Genomic DNA, 16,149 nt, shown 5'->3' on the forward strand with positions numbered 1-16,149 from the left:
AGTCAGTCAGTCAGTCAGTCAGTCAGTCAGTCAGTCAGTCAGTCAGTCAGTCAGTCAGTCAGTCAGTCAGTCAGTCAGTCAGTCAGTCAGTCAGTCAGTCAGTCAGTCAGTCAGTCAGTCAGTCAGTCAGTCAGTCAGTCAGTCAGTCAGTCAGTCAGTCAGTCAGTCAGTCAGTCAGTCAGTCAGTCAGTCAGTCAGTCAGTCAGTCAGTCAGTCAGTCAGTCAGTCAGTCAGTCAGTCAGTCAGTCAGTCAGTCAGTCAGTCAGTCAGTCAGTCAGTCAGTCAGTCAGTCAGTCAGTCAGTCAGTCAGTCAGTCAGTCAGTCAGTCAGTCAGTCAGTCAGTCAGTCAGTCAGTCAGCCAGTCAGCCAGCCAGTCAGCCAGTCAGCCAGCCAGTCAGCCAGTCAGTCAGTCAGTCGAGTAACATAAAATTCTGAAAATTTTAAAACTCCACAGAAACTTTTTGGAAAGTTGGTCTGAGGACATTTCTGGGCTTGGCTGTGCCAAATAAGGCTGCCTAACCAATGCCACTAAGCTGCCATGAAGGGAAATTGAGGTTGTGATATTTTTAGCTAGAAAACCCCAGTTCTTCATGATCCCTAATATACAGTACTACTGTACCATATGATTATTATTTTCTTTTCAAACATACTTAGTGCAGTTAATATAAACATCTTGGGCCTTTATAAGGCCTTCTGGTATACAGGCTCTGCCTTTACCAAGTACTTTAATCATAATAATCATAATCATAATCACAATTATTATTCTACTTCACATGTACCACTAAACTTATAATTCTAAACACCATACCAAGGGACACTTTGGTGCCAGCAAATTGGCAAATGACCATAAATTTAGTAATTTTCCTCCATCCAAATATTTTGCTCATGACAAAATATAATTCACTTATTTGTATTAGTTCTACAATACAATTCAAACATGTAAACCTGATGTTTGAGTAACTTTGCTTTACCAAGGACCACTAGGCTATCAAGCTAGAGTCCTGCTAGTGCTATCAATTGTACTGAGCTTGAAGTACACATCGTGGTATCCTCAAACGCAGTATAAATAAAACACTATATCCACTATTCCAGAGGGAACTTGCAGTTATAATATAGTTGACTGTTTGATAATATAAAGTGGACGCCTGGGAATGGCAGGAGTGTTAGCATACCCAGTATAGCAATTAGTAATTAATTAAACACTGACACATGTTTCACTAATAATTGAGCAAATTTGCCAACAATGTGATGATATGATATTTTGCTTGATTTGCCAAAGCTTCCCTCTTGTACAATACATTAAGCCACAGGATTTATTGAAGGACTACTACAATGGTTCTTAGATACGTACTAAACAAGTGTGACTATAATTCAAACTACAGTTGTAACTTATGTTTTATCCCATAAATCTTAGCAAATAATATTGATGCAGACACTATAAAGTCCATGTGTAAAGTCTACAGTGATAAGAAGACATGTACTAATGGAAGTACTGTCATAAAAAAGGAGTGGCAAACTTCATAAAAAATAATGTATGGTGTATTTGAAGCAGCAAGAGTTTCATGACCGCTAATGTGTTTTCAGAGAACCCATCAAGTCTAATATCACATACCAATACATTACTTACCTCAGTGGGGTCAAAAATAATTGGTTTAGGGAATCTTTTGGGACCATTCCAGAATGGTTGACCAGATGAGGTTACCTGAGGAGGATAACATTATTACAATTGATTGTGGCATTTAGTTTACTGCTCACATGATCTGCTGGGAAGTTAAACAATTGAGAGATGGCATTGTAGTAATATTCCTGGAACTGATTACGAACCCATGTTATACAATCATCAAATGATCCCAGCTTGTTGACTATACTGGACTTGAGCTGCTGGAGTATCTTCACCTAATGCACACCACATGATGTCCAATAAACTTAGGATCACTAAATGATATTGAAAAGTTCAGTAACAAACATATACTTTTCACTACTACCCGTATGTGTATGCAAAACACCATCTTAGCAACTGTAACAGTTATAGTCTTACGTAAATACAAACAGGCTGGATAAAGAGAGAATGTCCTTGTGCACAACAAGCCAATGAAATTTGTAAACACCATATCATCACAGTACACACAGCTAGTGAGGGATGGTTAATGTACACTATTCCATGAGACTTGTAGACACTATTAGTTATACAAGTCACTGCTTGATAGTGTAACATATCGTAGCATTGCTATTACACACTGATCATATGTGGGGATCACATGATACGTGATGGTATACAATACAGACTACACATCAACAGATCATTGTAATTGTATTCTAACCATGAACTATAGCAGTTGTGGTGAATACAATTTAAGTAGCCAATGAATTGTTAGTCTTTAGTTTAAAACAGCACATTAGTCCTGTGACCAAGGGGGTACAGCACATTTCAGATTGCTTGCAAAAAGCAACTGAACAATTTACACATGTGATTTGTATACAAATACACTCTTATATTTCAAATATGTTAATTGTTTTGCAAGCAATCTGAAATTGACTGTAATAGTAAAATCCCAAAACAGTGTTTAACATCATTAGTCATGTATGTAGTATATTATGTGTGAACTCTAGAATGGAAGTTACTATGGAGATGAGAAAAATTGACTCAAATGACTAGGAAAGGAAAATCAACAAAAACCCAATAATAGTAGCACAGTATTCCACCAACCTGGCATGCTAGGTTAGTATATATTCTGAGCTGACTGTACAAATACCATAGAGAGGGAAACTTTGGCGGGAGTAAACTTTGGCGAATAGCAAGCTAAATCGCATTTGGCGAAATAAACTTTGGCAAATTCAAGCTCAATTTGTAGCTACGAAGATGCTAATCTCAGACGCTACGAGTAATTGCCGGGTTAAACTTTGGCGAATTTGTAGCAAATCGCCAAATTTGCCAAAGTTTCCCTCTATACGGTAGTCCTTCAAATATGTCCCTTGCCCACTATAATAAGAATAATAGCAATGATAGCATACATCACCTGGTTGTTACACTGCCTTGTTATCAGCTTTACATAACCTTCTAAACCTCTTAACAAAAGATTTAACAAACCCCCAAACTTCAAGTACTGTGTATCTCAAAATTTTCATGCAGTAATAAGACTGTACTAAAATTATACATGTATATAGCCAAACCTACAAGTTGAAGAATAGCATAGGCCTGAAACAGGGAGTGTATAAACAGTGGAATGGACTACTGGAATGGTGGAATACTGGAATGGAAATTTTTAAAGTTCAATATCATTTTTTACATCTAAATAAGTATAACTCATGCATGATCCTCCCCTTAAGTAAGCAAATAAATAGTATTCCCCATTGAAGTCAGCTCTTTTAGCATACTTTTCCTCACCACAAAACTTGTATGACTCATAACTCAATACTTGTCTGAATTAATGAAGGTTCAGTTCAGTGTGGAATGTGGCACTGCCACAACTAACTTTGACTTAAATTTTGTTACTGACATAATTGTGGAAAAGGCTCATTGTAAATGCTTACAAGATAGTCCCGTTTCACTTTACCCAAAGATTTTCATTTAGGCTCCTGGGTTAGTAGTAAACACCTTGTACAAGCTCTGCCTTCTGTGTTCACCCTCCATAGCCTAACTGGTAAAGTTGATAATAAATAAATGAATACTTCATTATACAGTGAATGTACTTTTACAATGCATACATGTAATCAGCTGGCTAGCTAACTTTTTATCATTTGGGAACAAGGGTTAAGTCAGGAGTCTTCTTGGTATTCCCAATAAACTGCTTTTGCAACTAACAACTGATATTGAACTTTCCCACTCCACCATTCCAGTAGTCCATTCCACTGTTTATACACTCCCCCTGAAACAGCACCACACATGTAAACATCACTACACATGTAAACATCACTACACATGTAAACATCACTACACATGTAAACATCGCTACACATGTAAACATCGCTACACATGTAAACATCCCTACACATGTAAACATCCCTACACATGTAAACATCCCTACACATGTAAACATCGCTACACATGTAAACATCGCTACACATGTAAACATCGCTACACATGTAAACATCGCTACACATGTAAACATCGCTACACATGTAAACATCACTACACATGTAAACATCACTACACATGTAAACATCCCTACACATGTAAACATCACTACACATGTAAACATCACTACACATGTAAACATCACTACACATGTAAACTTAGTACTTGCAAGAAATGTGGTCTTTGGTACATACTAAAAATGGAGGCAATAGACAATATGCATACCGAAAACATTCTAATAAGCACGTGATCTTTTGACGGTGAATTAAGTGCGAATTGATTCATAGCATGGCAGTATCAGCGATTCTTACAGAGCGGTGACTTCTTCTACCCAGGAGATAGTATAACTGGCGAGCAAAAGGTTTCCCGTAGCATTAGTGGTGAGTTATAGTCCTAGCGAAGTTATCAGCGTTTCTTACGGAGAGGTGATTTCTTCTACCTAGGAGGTAGCACACCTGGCGAGAGAAAGCCTGCCTGTAGCATTAGTGGTGAGTTATAGTCTGAGCCGCATTAGCTACCCATACTTATGTATGGGATTTTCACAAAATTTCGGTAGTCGTTCACCGTCAACTTTTTTGGAAAGCGTCGCCGCACTACTGTAATTGATCATTTTTCTTTCGAATAATATAGCATGCATATTGTCTATTTGTTTCAAAACACTACCCAGGGAGAAATGATGTGCAAGTAAGATTCTTGCATGGAAACATCCCTTTCCTTTACAAGCAATGCACATGTAGCTTACATGTACTTGCATGTTTCTTGCAAATCTTGCACGGAAATGTTCCCTTTCTTGCAAATTTCTTGCAAGTCACTTTCAGTCTTGCAAGAATCTTGCAAGTCATTTCTACCTGGGTATAGACCGTATCTTACATTACCTTGTTTGTGAAGCATAGGTAAAGTCAATGGTATGAGCTCAGCAGTAACATATCAGAATACACTCTTTGTCTCTTGACTAACACAGTTTCTGTAAAGGTAATACAGATCAATTATACACCACATGTACAGTATGGAACTTAATATATAAGGAGACGTATACACTATGGAACAATACTCAAACATTTAACAATTCATGGAATATAGAGTCTACCATATTTTTCTAATAAACATGTGACAAACCCTACATCAGAATTGTAATCAAGGGACCAATAGTCCTGTAGAACCATCTGCAACCAGGATCAAAATCAAATCAAGCGATCAAGAGGTAAATTAGCACTGAATCAAGGTAAATTAGCACTGAATCAATTGATTAAGACGCCCTAGAAAGTGATGGTTAAGCTAGCTCGAAAACAAAATGATAATTTACAACTAAATTATCAAGCAATCAGGGCTGTTTTTAAGGAGAAATCAAATGATCAGTGTATATTTCCATCGATCAAAAACCTTGATCCCGGTTGCAGACGGTTCTACAGGACTATTGGTAGTGAACCACTTGTTATAATTGATGCAGAATGATAACAATCAAATTGAATGCTAATAGCGGAATGTGCAAACAAGGTTAATTTAAGGGCAGTAGAGTTAAAGGAGTATACCAGAACACTAGCTAACCAACCTTTAAGACACTGTCTGTCTGTCCAGTAAATTAAAATAAATTAAGTGACCAGGTTACCTTTCCTTCAGTGTGTGGACGGGAAATGACAAAAGAAAAGGGGCTGTGTCTGTCTTGTACCTAGAGTTCATAATATATATACTGAGGAGAGTATCTTACTCTCATATACCCCTGTAGAAGGGCGTATCGTGAAGTTATGACGTAACAAGATGTTGTGGATTGTGACGTACAAGCAGCCGTAAAAGTGTAATAATCGTTACCACCATTCACACTCGCGACTCAGGATAGCCATATTCACTAATGGTCTAGCAAGAAACACCTACAAAGTGGTCTTAACCCATGAAGGAATGATTGTAGTTCGGTGAGAAATGTTTAGAGCTGGAGTTAATTTGGTTGCTAGCGACGTTGTTAGGCACGCATTCAATCAATATCATGTTCAACTAATGGCATCATTAATTATACAAGGAAAAACGGGCGAACTCAGAAGTGCTACGTCATAACTTCACGATACGCCCTTCTACAGGGGTATACGAGAGTAGGATACTCTCCTCAGTATATATTTATTATGAACCCTTGCTTGTAATTGTAATTGTAATATTTAAACAGGGATTCCACTCAGTGAAAAACACTGATTTTCAGTGGAGCCCTGCGAAACAAGCATACATACATACATACACAAATACATATATACATACATACATACATACATAAACATACAACACAAAAGGGTATACAAAGAACAGTACACAAAACTACACAGATACAATCAACTAAATTTATCATGATATAACCGTACAAATTTAGATAAGTTGGTTGCTTCAGTAACAGTTGATGGTAAACTGTTCCATATCATAGCTCCCCTGTAATAAAAACTTCTTTTCCCATAATTGTTGTTTACTCTAGGAACAAAGAGTCTATTAATGTTTCGACCAATATGACCTGTGATATCTCTGGAATAGTGAAATATATTGTGGAGATACGAAGGTAGCTTCTGGTGAATAGATTTAAAGATCTGTATAGCTGTATGAAACTTACGACGTTCCACCAAAGTAAAGGAAAACTTGCTCTGGTACAATGCTGGCAATTTTTACAAATTTAATAGGCAATTTTCACATGTACACATGGATGTCACACATACATCTTAATTTACACACCTCATCTTACAAAAAGATGCAACGTCTAATTTGAGTCTCCTGAACAAAGATCTTGTTTGCATCCGCGAAACACTGATACTCTACTGCATGTTCGGATCTGGGACCAGATCTAGACAATACGTACCCGCTGATTTCGTAGACAGTCAGTTATCTCACACACGAGTAGTACACGCATCTTCCACCACTTCATCTCAACCGAAGTGTTACTGTATTTTCAATTAATGCTCATTATAGTTATCACGTGATTACTTTTTTGTGCACGTGACCCAGGTGCTCCTCTTCTTAATGGGCACACTCTCCCACGTTCATCAAAGCGCGTTAGCCGGTTTCTTGAAACAGTCTAATAGAACGTTCAGAATTTTCATGGCACATACTGAGTTGAGACAATAACTACCACGAGTACTATTCATGATTTGCAGAAACATGTAGCTATATTGGTGTCAGTAGTGAAACACTGTAAGGCATGTAGTGTGGGTTATTTTCACGGGTACAGCAATCTCAAGTTCCTAGTAGTCCTGTAGTTGATTGTCCCAAGCCATGTGGTTGACTTAGTCTCAAGCAAAGATCCTGTCCTTGTTTTGCCATCCTGACCTAATGACAAAAGAAACTAAAGACTAATCATAGCTATAAGCAATTAGCTGAACTCAAACAATCACAAACAGTGGAGGAGATTACTATAGTGGCTGTACCTGTGAAAATCACCCACACTGCATACCTTACACTGTTTCACTACACCAATTATACATGTTTATGCAAATCATGAATAGCACTCGTGGTGGTAATCCATATTGTATTGTCTCAACTCAGTATGCGCCATGAAAATTCTGAATGTTCTATTAGAGTGTTTCAAGAAACAGGCTAGCATGCTTTGATGAGTGTGGGAGTGTAGTTCATACTAATTAAATAAACTTGAGCCCAGATTCCAGTCCAGTCAATAGTACTTCCCTGGTGACTTCCACTGTAAATTTGTTGATGCGCAAAAACCTTAGTATGTGTAATACAGTAGCTGACAAAATCAGGACCTCAATCAGGACATCTTGATCCACTTCCCCCTGCAATCATTTATCACATAGTGTCTAAACAGCATTCTGATTCTTAAAAACAGTAATAATAATTTAAACATCCTATAGTGTTAACTAGTGTACAAAACACAGCAGACAAGATGATCCAGTTACTAATGGAACTTGTACTTGATGTAGGGCACCTCAACATCTTCACCATCCTCACCATCACAACAGATCTCAAACACTAAATTGTTCGCATATGATGGAATCTTCTTCTTTGATACCTTCTGAACCACCTCTGTTAACCTGTAGGAGGGGAACAAGATGTGTGATATGGTGGTGTGCATTAAATGGAATGATATATGTACAGTAACATTACAACTACATCTAACATGGATATCACCCATTATGTGACAGTTGGCACATCCCTTGATAGCTAACTCCACCAAGTACCCTGCTGGGGTGCTGACCCACTGACCCAAAGTCTACAAGATTACCATTAACACAGCCAGCTGGCTGCTTCTCCAGTTTCAAGGTTCTCTTTAATATGGATGGAGCAAGTTTCCAGCTCCAGGGGCACTTTAAGACATCAAATCTGGGACCAATGCAGTAGTCAAGAGATTGGAGCATCCAGACAAGACAATATACATGCACATAATTATACACATACACAACACACATGAACTCACGGCATGGTAAGATGCTCTTTTCTCTTCTCTGCTTGCATAAAGAAGGAATACAACAAAGACATTCCCTGTGTTACCATGGTGATCTCTAGTTTATGTGTATTCTAATAAAATCACACACCAGATAATCACTAAATTATTAGAATACACTAGACACACCTTGAAGTGGTCCATGAGGTCTTGTAATCTCTGAACCATCCTCCATTTTACTGTCTAGTTCAAAACGATCTCACAAATTGAACTCCTTGTCATTGTACTGTGAACCAGACAGTAATATCATGGTGGGCATTAGTTGGGGTAAAACATACTACCATATAGTAGAAAACTTTGGAGGCATAAAACATTGGCAAATTGTTATTTAATTTGCCAATGTGTAGTCACACATGACAAAACATGGTGATCGCTAAAGTATCGCTGTATTTGCCAATAGCTATTAGAGGTGTACCGATATGGGTTTTTGGCATGTACCGATCGATACCCTATATTGATGCCACCAAAAGAAGCCAATAACCGATAGTCGATCTGGTATTTGCATTATAGTTTTAAGCAAACAAAAGTGCATGTATCCATTGCTATACTCTGCCTGTGGTGATATACAGCTTGGGTTTCTTTTGTGATTAGGTACCCACAAACATTTTTACGTATACTCCCATGAAGCCTAAACTGCTATTTCTGCATTACTCCACATTCTAATGGTTAGTGAGAAAGCTGATACAACAAGTTTCCTTGGTTATCCTGTGGCCCTTCTTTTTATTACAAAGGTACTCTATAACTGTTTCATTTGTAAAGACTGTGATATGCTTTCCAGCAACAAACACTAGAATCACATGTATTTGTACGGCTTCTCATAGTGTAGTGCTTGTTATAGATTGAACAATAAGCTACTGACACTAAAGACCCACATGGATAATGTAGAAACCAATGCATAATCCATGTATGTACAAACTATTGCTATTGTATAAATATCGGTAGCGATATCGGTCCTCCTGTTGTTCTGTACTGATACCAATATTGGTAAAAATTACCATATCGGTGACCGATATTTTAGCCGATCCGAATATCGGTGAACCTCTAATAGCTATAGCCACGTTTTATGCCACTAATTTAGTAACCACACCCTGTGCATAAATTAAATAATGGGGATATACCATATTTACTTTGTTAAACGCCGCAGCTACTATTAGCCTAAGCTCCAAAATTGATGCGGTTACTATTCAAGGGTGGCTACTACTCGAGGGTGACGTTTATTGTACTTGAGCACTTATTACATGCGGCTACTATTTAATCCAAAGCCAAATTCGAAATACTTTGCCATGTGTTTAGCGAATTGTCTCCTGCACCTACAGTGTGATTTATGGTAACCTGTGCCATACAGCGCAAACGTATTCAAGGGCGTGCACGAGGATGTGCATTAAAATAATTTACGAAGATGTAACGATGGGAGATGTTGTCACTTATGAATGTTTCGTTGAATTTGCTGTTAGAGGACATCATGTTTATAAAGCTATATGGAATCCTGTTATATGTGAAACTTGTTTAATAGCCGCAGCATTTATTCAAGGACGGTGTCTATAGTTACAATTGAAACATTTATTGCGGCCACTATTCAAATGCGGCAACTATTTGAGGTTCGGCATTTAATCAAGTAAATATGGTACATTTGGCAAATGGTTGACTGTTAATATGGTTGCCAATTATTGACATTCTTTACTGATAATTAGAATTGTGACAAATAAGGCAGGACTCACCATCACACTATCAATATGGTATACTACTAGTACAATTTTCTACCTTACTTTTTTCTTAGGAGCAGGAACTGGTTCAGTGAAGGCAAAGAACGGCAGAGCAAGATTAATGAAGCCATTCTTGTATGTGTCGATCTTCTCACAATTGTTGATCAGCTGAAATGGAATACAACAGATACATGATGGTATGTTACAAACTCAACAGATAGGCAGACACAAACTTGTATACACACACAGAAACAAACACACACCACACACATACAGTTATACGTGTACACACTAGAGATGCAACAATATAGTGTACTGTATCATTTAAAATACTGTACTGATACGAGTATTGATATATCATGTATTGTGATATAACAACATATCGTGGCCTATTAACTTAGGCAAGCGTAAGATTTTAATGGCTGACAATAAAATTATTGTACTTTGTAGTTAAACTAAATAGTACTGATGCCTCTTGAAGAAAAATATGTCCTTAATAAACAACATACAGCAATGTTTAGACTCCACTTTGTATTGTCACTGTATTGTGATATAGCAGAGGCAATTACTGTATAGTAAAAAAAAATTGGCAAATTTGGTGAATAATAGCATTACAATTGCCAAAGTTTTATCCACCAATTATTTTTAGCAATCACATGAGCAGATTATGTTGAAAAGATGGGTATCGAAGTATCGTGACAGGTATTGTGGGTATTTCCCCAAGCGTTCCTTGCAATTGTCACAAGGTTCATTGTCCCACAAGAGTTCACGAAAATCTAAACATTGCTCTCTACATTACAAGAACGAGCGAATAATGCTTACACTTGTACAGTAGCTACCACTTGAATGCAACGTTGCTATGCGCAAGCAATTAAAAGACTTGCTAATTAAGGGGTGTGGCTGCCGTTTCCATCATCAGCCATCATCCCTCAGTGCGAGGAATACACTCACGATCAAAACGACTGCCACGCCCCTTAATTGGCGAGTTGATAATCACTCGCTTGTAGTGATGTTGCATTTGAGCAGTACAGTTTGTGGTAGCTAAAGAATTCCAGGTTAAGCCCTGTTTGCCAAAGTTTTTTTCCCATCAACTTTGCAATAGTGGGTTTTTGCCAAACTTTTTTACCACCACAGTTTTTTACTATATGGTATATCAATACGTCTACACACTGCATTATTGCAACTCAGCACACTTGTACACACACATATGTACACACAGACAAACACACCTTATACATCTCCAGACATACCAACCCAACAACCAGTGATTTAGTAGTAGCAATAGCAGGAATGATCCTACCAGCTATCAACTTGCTCTGTGTAGAGAACAACAATTAATTTACAATGTACACTTCCATGGTAGACCTCTTGAATAAAAGTATTGGTCCCAACTCTCAAAGTACAGAAAAGGAATCCCCTATACATGTTACATTACCTGATGTTTATCAGCCAGTGTGATGCCATAGTTGGTGGCCCTGAGGTTGGATGCTGACACAATAAAGTCCATATGATAATTAGTGTCATCATCTTTCTCAAACTCTTCAGGGTACATCGTGATTGGTCCAGGGATAGAATCTGCCACTTGTTGTAATTCCTTCTCATCTGATAATATAACAAGAGGTCATGATATTAACAAGTGATATACTAATATTATGCATCCTTGACAATAGTACAAACACATATTACAAATACACAGAAAAAATTTGGAATTTTCAACTAGAGTAGGGACCATAGCACAATGAAAAAGGTACTGAAACAAGCTGGAGTAGTCCATGATATTAAATCACAGTAAAACAATAAGAAGTGTTATATCCCTACTGTGCATTTCCATTATGGTATCTTGAGCACCAGTACTGCCTCGTCGTCGTTGGGTGATGTTATTTCGTGGGCCACGCCTACTCCTTTGTGGTCCCTACTCAGTACTATCATACTGTATGATACAGTAGACCTTCAAATCCCCATGGTGTCTGACAATGAATGTTCAGATAAGTAAATTATTTGGACAATTAACCCTTAAACCAGCATAGTCCAGAAAACTGGATCTAAACTTACTAAACACGTGTGCCCTACACTAAGTGCTGTAAATTTCGATGTGTACATCCTATGGTTATGCAATTTACGTCATTCTATTTGTGATGTAACAACGATTAAAATGATACCTAGGGTTTTACCAAACACTAAACGGTGAGACCAAAACTAGCTGTGTAAGTAACTTACGCAAACCTTTACACAATTTCATAAAATGATCCATAACTTGATGGTGGTTGTTCCTATCACCTTAAAACAAGTTTCATTAGCTTTGCTATTAAATTTTCTATCAGGCTATATATGACTCACGTCAGTAAACTCACAATCAACGTAGCAAGATTTTTAAACATGGAAATGCAAGTTGCTGTTGTTCACTGCTTCATAACAAGGAAACCACTGTAGTTACAGTGTTCATTTAAACTTCTCCAAGTAGCCCAGTGAACAGACTTTCAATCAGTGCATAATCATAGGCTATAAGAATCAAGTTATCCCACCTAATGTCACCATGCATGCCTGTATTGTGTAAACAAGCATTCCCCAAAAGATTTTTCCAGTGTAAGAAGCAGAGTATCATTTGATAGATCATACAGCTACAATAATAAACACACTCTCACGCTTAAAAATACTCTTATTGAACAGTTATTTCAATGAGAAACACTTGTAGGCCATTCAAGTGCCAAGCTACCCATTACTACACATATCCAGGCTGTGTTCCAAATAACTGCAGATTCATGTAATACTGCCACGGTTGTGTAGCAACCTCAACAGTCTTCTTTAAAATAATAAATTACAGTTATCCAACCCATACCTTTGAATTAAGAGTATTTTTAATTAGGTGCATGTTCTATTAGAGTATTTCAACAGAACTCTGCATATAAATGTAAGGGCTTCAGTTATCTGAACACTTTTATCATTGCCTGAGAACAATGGGGTTCAGATAACTGAGGGTTCACTGTATACTATATCAATCAAAGCCCCACCCCTCAATTACCTGCAATAGCACCAGATGAAGCAGCAGCTTCAGCTTCTGTAGTATCTATCTTAACACCTATAATAAACACAATGGATCATGACACATGCCCACACATTCATATGAACACAAGACACGACACAACTACATACATGCACGCGTGCACATGCACACACAGACACAAACCTGATTTGGGTTCAAATTTTACTAACTGAACTTTGCAGACTGCATCATGGATGTACTTGCGATCCTCATTGGCTGAAAATGACATGACATTAAATGTCAGGATATTATCTCATAGTAATACACATCCCATGACCTCATGCTACAGTTATGTTATAGTTAAAGCACCGCCATTTATGTGTACGGAAAATACAGCACAAGGGGGCATGTCGAGAGGCTAATAGCACAAGGCAAACCGAGTGCTGTATTTGCCTCGAGACACCCCCAAGTGCTGTATTTTTCAAACACATAAGCACTTTAAGTGTTTTATTGTACTCCTGGTCGTTTTGCTCGGAGCAATTTTCTTGGCTACCCAAACTGCTTCACTTCTCAGTGATCAGACTATCAGTAAGTCGTCATATAATCTATTTGTAGTCATAGAAAGATTTGGTAGAATTAGTTTGGATAGTTTTAGTGTTTGACAGTGTCACACATGTGATCCATTGTGCTGTCTGTGTGGGGTTGTTGCTTCAATTTTCCATGTCAGACTATCATTAAGTGTTCATGTTATATATTTCTAGTCATAGAACCAACTGGCAGAAATAGCCTGGCTAGTTTTAGTGATTTTCAATGTCGTGCACATGATCAATCGTGTTGTTCAAGTGGGATTGTTTTAGTAACTTTCCTTACACAACGGCACTGCATAACTGTACTGTATTTGTCCAAGTGCACTGTATTTGCCCGATTAGCTAGCCACATAACTGCACTGTATGACTCAAACAATACAGTTATGCAGCTAATCAGTACAATGTGTGGAAATACAGTACATGGCGGCAGTTTCATCCTCCTATGCAAAGTACAATAAGTTATAGTTAATGCATTTCCACCTGTGTGTATGGAAAATACAGCCCGAGGGGAGGCTAATACAGCACGAGGCAAAACCAAGTGCTGTATTTTCCTCAAGACACCTCCCAAGTGCTGTATATTTTTATACACACAAGCATAGGCGGTGCTAAATTTAAGTGTTGTTATATTGTACTTCCTGGTCATCTGGCTTGGAGCGATATTTTCTAGTACTCAAACCACTGCAATTATATCAGTAAGTGTTTATATAATATACTTCTAGTCATAGAACAAACTAATAGGACTATTAGTTTGGCTAGTTTTAATGATTTATAATGTCACACATGTGATCAATCGTGCTGTCTTAGTGGAGTCATGTTTAAATAGCTTCATAATCAGACGATCAGTAAGTGTTTATACAATCTATTTCTAGCTGTAAACAAACTGGTAGGATTAGTTTGACTGATTTTAGCAATTTACAGCATCTTGCACATGCTATCCCACGCGCCGATATATTGGCGTTTTTTATAAAGCTCAAAATACGCACAATTATTATTACTAATGGATGAATGTGTGACGCCTTCTAAACTGGCAGTGTATGAAGCTTGTCTATTTACATTAGTCCAAAAACCACCTATCACTGGAAAGTACATTCATTGGGCTACTTAGACAGCGATGAATAATGTAACAACATTCACTCACTTGTTATGACAAGCTGAAGATCAATGTCTGGCTTCCCCTACCTCGTGAATGCATGGTCTGGCAGCCATTTTTATGAATGTCTGACTCACGTGAGTCTTATATGCCGTGATTCTCCAATGCGTGGCGAAGCTACTATCATTTATTTCAGCTCAATACAGTGAACTGGGACGGAGTGATGATCCATTTTCTGGAGGTATGTATTGGCATGCGTATTTTAATTGCATACCTTGGCGAGTTTTCAGGCCCGTAGCCAGGGGGGGTTCGGGGGGTTCTGAAGAACCGCCCTCTTGGAAAAAAGGTCCACAATTTTTGGTATACAACTCCAAATTTTCAGGAGCAAAAGTCCATTAGCTACAGTTTACTAGATACCACTAATAAGAAACTAAATTAAGCGCTTCAAGTAACTCATTCATTGCATGGATTAAATGCAATGCAAGATCGAGATACTCTAATAGAGCAGTCAACCACTCTAATAGAACAGTCACAATATTTGGACCTTTACTAAAGGTCCACTTTTGGTCAAAAAGAACCCCCCTTTCATAATCCCTGGCTACGGGCCTGGTTTTGGCCCCATACATTTGTCGAAGGGTAAATCCCTTGGTATCACATTATTCCTTATTACATCACAAATATAGCAGCACAAATTGTGTAGCCGTAGAGTTATTAGTTCAACAGCTACAGTGTTTTGTTTGCGGCCATGCGTAAAAGCCGATTTATCAGCGTATGCGTTTTCAGTGCATTGTTACTAAAAATTACGTGCGGGTTTAAGGGTTAAATCAACTTAAATGACATGACTACTACATGTAACTTTCAACATGGAAAGCTATACAGGTAGAGCTACCCAAGGGTGAGGGTGAACATATCAAGCAAACCACAAGTGGCTGTAGTGTATTAACTATTACAATGTTATTTTTATACTACTCCATCATGTGCCAATAAACGTTTTCTCCATCTAAATATTTTGCTCATTATGAATATAGCCACCTCTGTAGTTCTACAATACAATTCGAGCATGTAAACCTGTTGAGTAACTCTGCTTCACCAAGTGCCACTGGGTCATCAAGCTAGAGTCCTACTGGTGCCATCAACTGTACTGAGCTTGAAGTACACATCATGGTATCCTCAAATGTAGTTCAAACAAAACATGTATTCACTATTCCAGATCGAGGATGACTATAATCTGAATTTGTTAGTTGACTGCTTGATAACTAATAATGGATGCCCGGGAATGGCACGCAAGGGGGAT

At 38.0% G+C, this 16,149-nt stretch overlaps 1 protein-coding gene and 1 long non-coding RNA gene across 2 annotated transcripts in view; both read right to left on the bottom strand.

Moving 5' to 3' along the window:
- Window positions 1–937: 937 nt before the first annotated feature.
- LOC136252157 (uncharacterized) lies at window positions 938–7,013 on the bottom strand. The gene is made up of 5 exons (XR_010699373.1): window positions 6,776–7,013; window positions 4,951–5,039; window positions 1,756–1,896; window positions 1,628–1,702; window positions 938–1,457 (listed from the first exon to the last, which is right to left on the bottom strand). It is a non-coding gene; the product is annotated as an uncharacterized lncRNA (long non-coding RNA).
- An 837-nt stretch (window positions 7,014–7,850) lies between these two features.
- Window positions 7,851–16,149, bottom strand: part of LOC136252145 (ubiquitin-like modifier-activating enzyme 1) — a 571,137-nt gene continuing 562,838 nt past the window's right edge. The window contains exons 38-39 of the mRNA XM_066044535.1: window positions 8,469–8,569; window positions 7,851–8,085 (exon numbers count right to left, since the gene is read on the bottom strand). Coding sequence (XP_065900607.1) covers window positions 7,950–8,085; window positions 8,469–8,569 — 237 coding nt within the window. The 3' untranslated portion in view covers window positions 7,851–7,949. The remainder of the gene's footprint in view (window positions 8,086–8,468; window positions 8,570–16,149) is intronic.

Source organism: Dysidea avara, chromosome 4, assembly GCF_963678975.1.
Source record: "Dysidea avara chromosome 4, odDysAvar1.4, whole genome shotgun sequence".
Classification (NCBI taxonomy): Eukaryota; Metazoa; Porifera; class Demospongiae; order Dictyoceratida; family Dysideidae; genus Dysidea; species Dysidea avara.